Below are 12,228 nucleotides of genomic sequence, written 5' to 3'. Positions count from 1 at the left end.
AAATATAAACAAATATTTCTTATATGAACATTTCTTGTTAAAAGTCTTAAGAATAAATAAATGGAGCCTCATAACCATAACATGAGCTTAGACCACCAAACTAATTGGGCTTAGCTCACAATTACGCCTAGAGGTAGTGGGTTTATTAGCTTGCCAGATCCATATCCACTTGAACTCAACATGTGGCTGACCAAAGGATATTGGATATGGCAGCTCACTGGACCCATACCCATTTGAACTTAGCATATGACTGACTCAATGATATTTGATTTAGCAACGTGTCGGATCCACATTAACTTAGACTCAATACATGGATGATTCAAGGATGTTGAGTTAAGCAACTTACTAATGACTAGACCCATGTTCGTTTATTCTCAGTTGGTAGCTAAACCAAGAATGTTGGATCAAATACCTAGCCAATCTTATATTTGTTTAAGCTCAACATGTGATTAAACCCAAATATACTTGGTCCGGAAACCAGCAGACATGTGTTATTCAGGCTTAACAGAGGGATATTGAATATAAACACGAATTTCACCTATCTGTGAATGGATTACCACCTTGTTATTGGAAATTTTGTAGACAGGAACTTATGCTCTTTAACAAAGCGTTAAAAAAAAATTGATTTCGTTAGTAAAGTTGCAAAACAAGGTTGGAGAATTTCAGAATCACTTCTTAATTCCGGAAGTTGACCTTGGGGACAAGGAAGTTATTGAAGGGGAGGGAAAGATGAGAATCAGGCTGTGAAGGCAGCGGCAGAATTTGCAGCAGCAGAGTCAGGGGAACAATCCTTGCGGGAAAGGGGATTCTAAGCTGCAGTAGGTCGGCTACAAGAGACCTAATTCCGCCAGGTTGAGTCGCTGCCTTCAACACTGTTTCTGCCGCTTCTTTCTCTTCCTTTTTCTGGACCTTCTTTCTCCTTTCCCTTGTAGAGCACTTCCTCTCTCTTCCTCTCCAGTTTCCGCAAGGATATAGCCTTCTTGGCCGACCTATAGCAGCTATTTCCCGCAAAGGACTGTTCTTCCAACCTCCTGACTTTGCTGCTGTTTCCTTGCTTCTGCCTTCTGCCGCAGCTTTTCCAGCCTGGTTCTCATGAGAATCATCCAGCTCTTTCTTTCCAACGCATCTACATATTTTGATTCAAGGTAATGTGATTTTCATCATGTCATGTGGCAATTTTTATTTGTTCTTAATTAATTTTGATGGTTGACTATACCATCTTTCCATCATATAATTTATACAGTTACGAATTAATATTTCTTTGGATTTGAGGATTGTGACAATTCACTATATGTCAGGATAAGCAGTTTGGTATTTTTTTTTCCCTCATTTCCACTAACGCAAACACAAATCTTATCAATATTTTTTTAAAATTTAAAATAAAATCAGGATGTAAAGTCTTGCTGCAATCAAACCACATTATGCTGTGATGAAATGGATCGACAAATGCTCCATCAAGGAAAAGCAAGTGAACTTAGTTAATGAGCAATTGAATAAACTTGGAGGTGGTGGTGGCAAGAGTTGTTAAACTGAAAGTATAATTGAACCACCACTGTAAAGGAAGGAACATATACACCTTTACAACCAAAACTGCAGCTCCAATCCCCTCAATTTATAGCTTGGAAGTAGCAGAGGTGGCCCATGGTCACATACTTGTGAATGCAGAAAAGTATCCGGCCCCACACAAATATAAATACAATTGAGATGAAGCATTCATATTTGGATACATTCATAGATGTTCAAGGAGATCAGAAGAGTCATAATTTTTAAAGCAAGAAAATGAGGAGAGCATATCGCAAAATGTGGCGGGTGGTGCCGGACTGCACAAGCAAGAGAATCTTGCGAACGGAATCGATGAGAGACATAGAAGAAATACTCAAGAGTAAGCTGGCAACCATCAAGGAAGATGAGTCAGAAAGGGATGAGGTGGAGAAGAGTGCTGTAACACCAGCAATATTGACCAGGAGTAAGAAGAGATCAGAAATAAGAAAGAAGGGGCGGTGTTTTGTGGCTCACTTGAGCTTTAAAAACCGTATGCTATTCATGACTGCTGGGTTGCAGGTTTGCCTCCATAGATAGCTTGCTTAAATATTAATGGAATTTTAAGCCATGCAAGCACGTATATCAGTATATGCATGTTGGATTCAGAATAAGTGAGCAAGCAATCAGGCAGATTGATTTCTTTTGTTTGGTCAAATTAGACAGAGTAATTGGTGTGATTTATTTGACATCTTTTCTATATATATCGCTTTGTGTTTTACGTTTGATTTTTACGGGATGATTATTGTGGGTGGGCGTGTGTTTAAAGAATTAGATGTAAATTGTAATAAAAATTGAAATATTTTACAGCTCACTGACATTAATGTTTCCAAATTTCAAATTTAAGTTTTATAATTAAAAAAAAAACATCTTCTTTTCCAGCGAAGCTATGATTGCACATTATTGGCTTTCATTGCTTCATTATTCATACGTGCCATGGCTCTCTTGGGCTATTCTCTGGTCACGGCCTCTTTTCACTCAGATGAAGAAGCAGATGACTATGAAGGAAGATTTATAGCCATGAGGATGATCAGTTTTGGGCCCTAGGGTCCCGGGGGGAGAAGCCACGCTTTGCTCTTGATGGTCATATCGAAAATGGGCCTAATAACTTATCTTGGAAGGCTTTGTCCCCTGTCTTCTTCTCCCAGATAAGATTCCATTATTTGAAAGTTGAAACAGAAAGCCGGCTAGTATCATAAATATTTTCAGGGTGGGTTTGGTATTGTTGTTGTTGTGGTTGTAACTTGAAAAAAATTATTTTATAAAAGTTAATTTTAGTTAAGGTTGGTTTGAAAAAATATATGTTTGGTAAAACTGTGGTTGAAATTGAGATTAAAAAAAAGTAGTTTAATGTGTTTGGTTAATAATACTTTTGAAATTGAGGTTATAAAATAATTTTAAAAATTTTATATTAATATTGATGATTTTTAATTTAAATATTATAGATTTAACTATTGTTATTATATCATGAAATAAATAATATTTTTTATAAAATATTTTTTATTGTTTCATTAAACTATTTACAATTCCATCACGTAAAAAATACATACGACAAGGGCTACAGTTTTTTTTTGTTTCTTAAGCACGCAACAATATCAGGTAAAATATAATCAGTAATAAAATTGGAATTGCGATCAAATTTTATAAATGTTTCGTCATCAAGCGATCTCTATATAATTTATACAGTGTCATTGAATAATGTTAAATACTAATTTTTTTTTAATAAAACACAATTAAAAAATAAAAAATAATTTTTATTTTTTATTTTACTGAGTCAGGCCTGGTTCAATGTATTTTTAAGTTTTGAACCGGAACCGATCCGATAGAAATCAGTACGACCAGAACACTGTAGCCATACACTATTTGTGCTAATTAATTAGCATGAAGGGCGCGGAAAACAGTATTTGTTTGTTTTTTTTTTTTCTCCTGTGTCTTGAACACTGAAATGCCATGAGTTCTATAAATAGTAAATTGTTTTTTTTTTAACTAAATAGGTTGTATCTGTGTTTTTAACCTTCCTAGTAGCATAAAGTAGCCATTATACCTATTTCGATGTATTTTATCATAACTTGTTCCTAACAAGATAAAAAGCACAGCCCTCACCAATCTACGGGATATTATTTGTAAAATGGCGCGTCGAGCCTAAGCTCAAAATGGCCTACTCCAGGTGAAAGCCGTAAGCTCACCATGCTACCATAATTATTACAATCCGTCATGGGTAAAATTTTAATATCTCAAATCACATAAAAATAATAATGTACATGGATTTAAATTATATATATTGTAAATAATAAAATTTAATAAAAAATATTATCTTATATTAAAAAATTTATATTCTCCAATAAAAAAATTTATACCACATTCGTTGTTGGCTGCCAGGGAAAGTTTGTTGGCTGCCATAGGTGGTTTTGAGCTGAGCTGAAAATCGTGTGGCGTGAGCTGAAGGTAGAAGATGAAAGAAAATTGCTGTTTTATTTTATTCAAAGTAAAATGGTCAAAGTTTTTATGGTCCAGGATTAACCTGTTGCCTCCTTTCCATTCCCTCTTTTGAACCATACGGTAATTCTTTTAAAACGGTCAAGGTTTCATGGTCCAGGAAAATATAAATGGATCGTTAGAATAGCATTTTTTCATTAGAGTGCACACCTTAAAAAAAAAACTATATTTTTACTATTTAAAAATTAATATATTAACCGTTTAGCTCTTTCATTAGTATTTGTTATTGGAGATGCTCTAAATGTGCTTCCAATTGTATATTAAAAAAATATATTTTTTTAATTTTTATATAGTAAAATTTGATGTGAATTAGTAATTAATAACAAAAAAACTAAAAAGCTTGCGTGTATAAAATTATACTGAACAATAGAAAATCTTCAATTGCCCCTCATGCATGAGTCAATATGTATACTTTCTAAACATTTTTATATTTTATAGTAATTTGTTTTTAACTCTTAAACTTAAATCATTATTTTATATCAGCCTAAAATTTTTATTGCAGCTCTAAAAAAATATACGAGGCTTGGTGTTTGTAGATTAATATTTTTGTTTGATAAAAAAAAATATGCATCTAGGTATTTGTAGTTTAATTTTTTTGGTTTTTTTTTATTAGAAAAAAAAGGTTTATGCTAGGTCACCTGGCAATCCAGCCAGGTCTTTCAAAATCAACCACCTGTCGGACCAGTCTAGTAACTATGCATGGTAGTGTTAGGCAAAGAAAGCACTCTATTTTATGACATCTGGACGCGGGAGGAAGCACTTTCCTTTTCTCTGTTTTTTTTTTTTGTTTTTTTCAATTGTAACAAATAAAAAAAAAATAAAATTAAGAGGACGAGTTGTCGTTGTTGTTTCTGAAGTGGTAAGAGAGTGAGGGTGAGTCGGTGAAAACGAAGTAAAAGGGCGGAAGATGTCATGTCAGGGGGCAATATCCTTTCGTTTCAAGTGATGGATAAGCCACAACTCAGCCGAACGATATTACCTCCACCTGCCTCCCACTCCCAACCACACATTCTCTCTCCTCTCCTCTCCTCTCCTGTGTCTCCCTGGCTCTCTCTCTCATTGTCATTTACATACACGCAACTGGAATAATCAACCAGTGTTGTCTTTCATTCCTCTCTCTCTCTCTCTCTCATTCTTAATCCTTCTATTTCTCCTCTTGCAATAACAATACAAGGTATAGTAGTATTCAAGACAAATAATATTGGAGTTACAACGTGGTCCGGTCCTCATCCTTTCTACTTTTTAAATTTATACACACTACCTAAGTCTATGTTTGTGTCAGATACTAGGCTGAATATTTCTAAAAAAGATGACGATATTCAAGATCAAGCAGAAAATAGACCGCACCTCACTTCCACCAGCAACCACTGCATCAAGAAGAAGAAGAAGAATAAGTTTATGGTGACCAATAAGAAGAAGAAGAAGAAGAAGAAAGATGTTTCTTTCAGAGAAAGTTACAGTACTAGTGATCATCGATCATCCGGTGGTGATGGTGGTGGTGGTGGAAACATTGATTTCAACAAGCCAACCAAAGTGCTCTTCTTTCCATTTAATAACCCCAACAAATTTTTCTATAAAAAAAGCTCCCCTTTTTCTCCATCTTCTTCTTCTTCAAGTACTGCCGCTGTTTCTGGCAATGCTTGTTTTCCAGGTAAGATTAGTAGACCTATTTTCTTTTGTTTTAAGCAGCCCCCTACTTTGGAATCTTCTTCAACATCAGCCACCCTCCAGTCTCAAACAAGCGACCCCAATAATCCTAACTTCACTTTCGACCGGTTGAAATCTTTGATTGAAAACAATGATTTCTTTTCCAAACAATGCAACCCCCACTCTTTATAACATACTTCTACTTTCTGATTCCACCTACCTCATCATTTTATGTTCATCCATCTTGTCACCCAACACCACCACCACTACTGTTACTACTACTGTTTTCATCTTCTTTACCCGCTAGCTTCTAAAAGACTGCAGATTGATCATATGGGTCCACCTCTTTTGTGACACTCTTTTAAAAGCTTTGCTCTTTGATTTCATTCACTGGCAATTCTGCTGTGCCTTAAGAATATATATTAATCTCCTTTCTTATTCTTGAGTTTTCCCTCAAAGGTCCAGAGTATACTCTGCTTGCCATCAACTTGAACAAATTACTATTGCTGAACTCGGTCTTGTCTGCTTCTTGCTGCTATGCTAACTGTTTACCTCTTGGATGGAGAATTGGAGTTGGAAGCAGCTCTATGATATAATATTAAGGTACTTTCTAGATTACTCACTCACACACACACACACATATACATACAGAGAGAGAGAGAGAGAGAGAGAGAGAGAGAGAGAGACAAAACTATATATTGGGAATCTTACACAATTCAATATCAATTGTTTCTCAGGATGCAAATTTCAGGCACAATTATTGGTGAAGGCTAGGGAGCTTCAGAAGGATATTGATATTTAGAGGGCGTGGCTTAGAGCATTCTGGTCCTCTGCAATACTGGAAGAGCTTTCCAACATCTTTGTTTTTTTTTTTTTTCAATCTCTTTATATACAGTGACTGAGTCAAGTAATTTGAGTATTACTTCTTGATTTTTACAGCACAGTTCCATGATCACTCCTGATCAATGCCTTTGAATTGTTAGGTTGAATGAGTGTTAAGGTCTTTGTACGAGCGATGGAATTTTTGACATGTTGAAATCATTGATTGAGAAGAATGATTTTTATTCCAAAGGATACATTATTTTCTAATGTATAGACATGATGTTTTTCTTATTTCTTTAAACACAACCGCTAAGTCAAGTAGTTTGAGGGTTATTCTTGTTTCTGTGCTGACAGCGCAGTACCCCGATAAGTCCATCTTTGCCATGTGCTTTTGGGTGCATCAGTGTTGAAGGTTTTTAGTATGATTGATGAACTTGAACATGAGTACGACTTTGCTATGTGCTTTTAGGTATGACTCTTAGGTTCATCTACTGTTTATTTGGATGTAGATTTCATGTACGATTATATGCATAGACTAGGTAAATTCAGAAGGATTCAAGCACATGGTAGATATGGAAAGAGTAATTGTGCTTCTCTTGGATTGTAGATTCTTGGTTTCTGTAATTAGATGCAATGCCGAAATTGCTTTTGTATATATCCTGATTGGTTACAGTAACGTGTTCAACTGGCAGCTCTTTTATCCAAGGTAACGAGTTTCTTTCTCGATGACGTTCAGCATGAAAGTTGCTGGCTAGCTACCTATACTTGAGCTTAAATACAAGCGGAAACGAGTAGCGAGGGCCGTGTCCTTAATTAAATGATCACATCCTCTTTAAGAATCAACATAAAGACGGAAAAATTTACAGGTAAGGTAATCAATAGATGTGGTCTTATATGCATCGATAGATTGTGGAATGTAGCTAATTCCTTTTAATATTCTGGATTTTGGCATATTTTATGCAATAATGTTTATATTAATGAGCTATTTAGATAAGTCAGCAATATTTTTCTTAAGATGGATTAATTGTTTCCAATGCCTGAGGCTTTCGCGATTCTCTGCTTGTATTCTTGGTCTTCTCAGGGGAGCTACCATCAATAATCTAGTGAGGGGGGAATTCAGTAGGATTTAAGCATATGGAAGAAACGGCAAGAGTAATTGTGCTTCATCTGAATTGTAAATTTTTGTTTCAAATGGATTTTGGTGCATACTTATTGTGTGGTAAATTATGTTCCCCTCGATGTCTTCTGAATCTAGTAAAGCTTGTTTAGTAGTTTGAATGATACTTGATGATGTTCCAAAAATTCAATATATTTAGTTTTTTTAGTGTTTGAATAGTGAGTAATCATACGTTCACTTTAATATTCTCTTCTCCAAAGTTTATGAAGTTGATGGTTAAAAATAAAAGACCTGACATTTGCAAAATAATCTCTTTTTCATGGGGTTTAGAGACCCTCTAATGATAAAGTTAATGGCTTTTGATAAGAGATTGTAATAAAAGAGAGAATAAACTTTTGATTCTAAGAACAAGAGTATTTGTTCTTAGTTGTGTATGATAAATGCTTTGAAAATAAAAGCATGAATATATTAGAGAATAAAAAAGGTGTGAATCTTTTACGTGGGTAGTTCAAATGGTATATATAGTTTTTGAACCTTATCATGTTGTTTGAATGAAGCGTCATTTTTTTCTTATAACATTAATGAGAGATAAATATCTCTTGCATAATATATTAATGAGGGATAGACATCCCTTACGCAATATTTATATTGATAAAAATATGATAGGCTATTTGAAGACTTTTATGCATTTAAGGATATAAGAAAATAACCATTCTTAACTTCTTATATTTTATGTTAAAATACATGAGAATAACCAAATAAATTCTCGTGACCCAACATGAGAACTAAAAAGATTATCAACTTCATTTGTAAAACCCTAGATAAATCCATAAGGATTATGAAGTAAATAGTATGTTAAGCAAGTAAATTAAGTATTTACACTAAGAGGAAGATAATAGATTTTGGGAATTTGAAATAAAATGCTTATGTGTTAAGTTAAAAATGTAAATATAAAAATGATTGAAAAATAAAAAAAGTACAAAAACACAAATAAAAACTAAATGAAAGTAACATATCAGAAAAAAAAAATGTTGTTGTATAAAGTTTAATGATTTTTAATATTGTCCAGGTAATATCTAGTATAAATAGGTATTGAGATCCAAGGAATATTACCTAGAAAACATAAGAGGTATAAAGAAAAAAATGTAGTGAGAATTCACAAATTATATATATAACCATTAAAAAAGAAGAAATGGAAAGAAAAATCTTCATTTTTCTTAGCTTGATTAGAGATAAAACTTGAGGGAAACCAAGGATTAAGAGAAAACTTATGAGATTTTTTTAATTTAAACATTTAGACACTAGAATTAAAAGAGGCTGGTAAGAGATTCAAGGAAGTAAAGAAAGAAGAAGAAAGTTTGAGGAATTTTTATTTGGTTAGCATTTGGAGTTTTTATTATTGTTTGATGAAAGTTTAAATCAATTTTGAAACAAATTTTGTGTTATGGTGAATTGGGGTTCTTCATTTGAAAATTTAGGTTCATGTTAGATTAGTTGTTAAAAGTGTTAATACATGTGAAAAAGATTATTATGAATGTAAAAGTTGACATTCTAAAAAAAGAAACATAGAGAATAAATTAAAGAAGTTGTCGGCTAAGTATAGAAACAAAAGGAGGGGGGAATTCTTATTTTGTTGTATATGTGTAAAAATTGTAAGAAGTTAAAGTAAAGTGTTATATATTTATATGTGTTGGTTGAAAAGAATTAGATTATATTATCAACTTTGCTTGGCAAGATAGAATTTTGTGAGTTATAGTGTTGGAATGAATTGTTAGTGATGAGGAATAAAATCTTCTGAGTTATAGTGTTGGAATGAATTGGTAGCGATGAGGAATAAATTACTGCACTTCGTTTACATGATATATGTAATGAATGATTTTAAACTTAAAATTATGATAGAAAAGTATTAGAAAGGAAAACAAAAAAAGAAAGGTTATGGTCGATTATGAAAGCTATCAAGAACAAAAAATGGTTAAGTTTTTTGAGAAACGACTAGATCGATTTGAGAACCGGTCGGACCGCTTCTCAAAATAGTTAGATCTTTTTGGCCATTGTCTAGTTTAGACTTGATTTTATGTTGTGGTCTTTTCTTAGTTTTCTTTAGTTTTTTTGGATTTGTTTAAGGGAGATGAAAATTGTTTGATTGAATTTAACATAATATATATGATGAGAAATTAAAATTAATACAATGTATTTGCTAGTAAATGTGAGATTGTAGATACCATACAACAGTAAAGGACATCTAGCAGAGCACAAGCTCCATGTTGGTGTTAGACACCTTAAAACAATTAATTAATTATTTTAATTTAAGTATGTAATTGAAATTCCATTTGATTTATATCTTGAGATATCAAATAATGTGTTGAGCTAAATGCTCTACTTTAAGCATTAGTGCCTGATTTAGGTAAGTGCCATGGTTTAGAGATTAACATCTAATTTAGTCATGTTGAGCTAGATGCCCTGGTTAAGGGACTAATGCCCGGTTTGGGCATGTTGAGCTAAGTGCTCTAGTTAAGGCACTAACACCCTATTTAGGGCAATGAGATTAGTTACTTTGGATTATGGTTTATTCCCGATGTTATAACTCATTTCTAGGTTATACCCCAAATTTACTTTTTTTTTCAAAAATAAAAAAAATAAAATAAAGGCTACCAACATGAAAAAAACAGGCCGAGGAGGATTTCAAACATATAGGAAAATCAAGCTGCAATTTTGGATGAACTTCAAAGCCTAATTATACCCCATTATACCCAAGACTAAAAAAACAATGTAGATTCAAGATCAAATTAAATGATTATTTGATAAATCCGTATAAAAAATAAGTCTAAGAACAAGATTAAATTTTTCATAGGCCAATTTGATTTAATCATGAGCCAAAATAAAGTTTAATTATGTTTTAAGAATTGATTTGGGTTCAATTAAAGGATTTAATTAGATGCAATAACTTAATTATACTTTAAAAATGGTCAAATTAATTTTATTAGGGGCTTAAGTGGTGAAACATTAAGTTTGGAAGCCCAATTTAAGCTTAATTGAGAATATTGGAATTTTAAGAGACCAAATTTAATTTTTGTCAAGTCAATTAATTGAAATCAGGGGCAAAATCGCAAGCAAGTTAAAGTTTTGGGGTCAATTAGGGGTTAAATTGAATAAATTCGCAGCCAATGATGTATTTACAAAAGGCGATGAACTATGAGGACCGAATTGATTGAAATAAAGGGTGAAATTGAAGGAAATTAAAAGTTTAATGGTCAATCGAGGGTCAAATTGCATAAATCCAAGATCAATGACCAAACTGAAAAATACGTTGCAATTAGAGGCTGATTTTAAAATTTAGCAAAGGCAAAATTGCATTAAATCAGAAGTTTGAAAAAAATTGAAAGTTTAATGGTCAATCGAAGGTTAAATTGCATAAATTCAAGATTAAGGACCAAACTGAAAAATGCATTGTAATTAGAGGCTAATTTTGAAATTCAATATAGGCAAAATTGCATTAAATCAGAAGTTTGGAGTCAACCAGGAGTAAATTGAAGGAAATCAAAAGTCAAAGAACCAAATTGAACTTTGACCAAAATCCCTAATGTAAGGTTAAAACAACGCCATAATTTTTTATATAAAAAACTAGATGACATGTCGTCTGGTTACTGCTCATTGTCTTCTTTTTCCCCCTAAAAAAATTGTCCATGTGACTACTTTTCAAGGGCATTTAATGTTTCATATCTCCATTAAATGTGACAACACTTGAACCAAAATGATTACCTAACATTTCTCTACAACCTAATATGGTCCGTTCAAGCTGATTAACAACACAAAGGTCACGATGCTGACCTAAAAATTTCAACTCAAAAGTCTTTAACTATCGAATTTGATAGTTCATGATGCCTATTTAAAACCAAATATTGAGATCCTTTTCAGCCGAATCAAGGGTTAGAATTTTTTCCTAATGAAGACAAGATTGTCATTTTCCATCCCCTATAAATAAGAGTGAATTTCATGGCCTAAACATCAAAAAAATCGGGTCTAAAGTTGGCCGAGATAAGCCCTCTTCAGTTTTTGCCTTCCCAAGATAGTTCTCTCTCTTCTTTCTTCTTTCCTCATTGTTCCAACCACCACCAGTTTGTCTGCCACCATCTCCACCACGCGTCGCCAACGCAACCACCACCCACCCACCCACCCCCGTATCCGAGATAGCCATCGTGAACTACTCTCTCTCTCCTCTACAAGTTTCTTCTCCCTCCTTCCATAGCTGACGTCGACCGCCATTTTTTCCGCTAACACCTCTTGAGCCCCCGGTCAAATCTCCTTATCACAGTGACGACCACCATGCTAGGTTGCTTTTCTATCCCTCTCCTTCTTCTTCTCCTTCCCCTGTCTTCATCACCTTTAATTCATTCTACATACAGGTGCAAAATAATTAACTCATGTGTTGAACCAGACCAGTTCTAGCCTAGCCCAGATGGTTGGGTTGGGTCAAACCCGACCAAAAAAAAGAAGAAGTCATACATGTTGGGTCGTTAGTTTGCCCAACCTAATTGGGTCCAGCCCAGTTTATTGGGCTGGACCCAACCCATATAACAATAATAATAATAATAACAATAATAATAATA

The 12,228-nt window shown here is 33.6% G+C and overlaps 1 protein-coding gene and 1 long non-coding RNA gene across 4 annotated transcripts; both read left to right on the top strand.

Moving 5' to 3' along the window:
• Positions 1-1,402: 1,402 nt before the first annotated feature.
• LOC133693226 (uncharacterized) lies at positions 1,403-2,839 on the top strand. Its single transcript, XM_062114402.1, has 2 exons — positions 1,403-2,061; positions 2,422-2,839. Exons 1-2 carry the CDS (start codon positions 1,780-1,782, stop codon positions 2,584-2,586), a joined length of 447 nt encoding a protein of 148 aa, XP_061970386.1. The 5' UTR covers positions 1,403-1,779; the 3' UTR covers positions 2,587-2,839.
• A 2,178-nt stretch (positions 2,840-5,017) lies between these two features.
• LOC133694262 (uncharacterized) lies at positions 5,018-7,833 on the top strand. 3 transcript variants are annotated; one of them, XR_009842258.1, is made up of 4 exons: positions 5,018-6,285; positions 6,420-6,973; positions 7,197-7,370; positions 7,586-7,833. It is a non-coding gene; the product is annotated as an uncharacterized LOC133694262 (long non-coding RNA). The 3 variants fall into 3 exon arrangements; XR_009842256.1 differs by having other exon boundaries at positions 6,420-7,370; XR_009842257.1 differs by having other exon boundaries at positions 6,420-7,370; positions 7,520-7,833.
• Positions 7,834-12,228: the final 4,395 nt, after the last annotated feature.

Source organism: Populus nigra, chromosome 5 (assembly GCF_951802175.1).
Source record: "Populus nigra chromosome 5, ddPopNigr1.1, whole genome shotgun sequence".
NCBI classification, from domain to species: domain Eukaryota; kingdom Viridiplantae; phylum Streptophyta; class Magnoliopsida; order Malpighiales; family Salicaceae; genus Populus; species Populus nigra.
This window is presented reverse-complemented; position numbering and strand designations above follow the sequence as displayed.

Bases quoted from the DNA above. Each gene is read 5' to 3' on its own strand.
- LOC133693226 (XM_062114402.1), top strand. From the start codon at position 1,780: ATGAGGAGAGCATATCGCAAAATGTGGCGGGTGGTGCCGGACTGCACA. The intron at 2,062-2,421 runs GTTTGCCTCCAT...CTTCTTTTCCAG, and splicing joins TCATGACTGCTGGGTTGCAG to CGAAGCTATGATTGCACATT.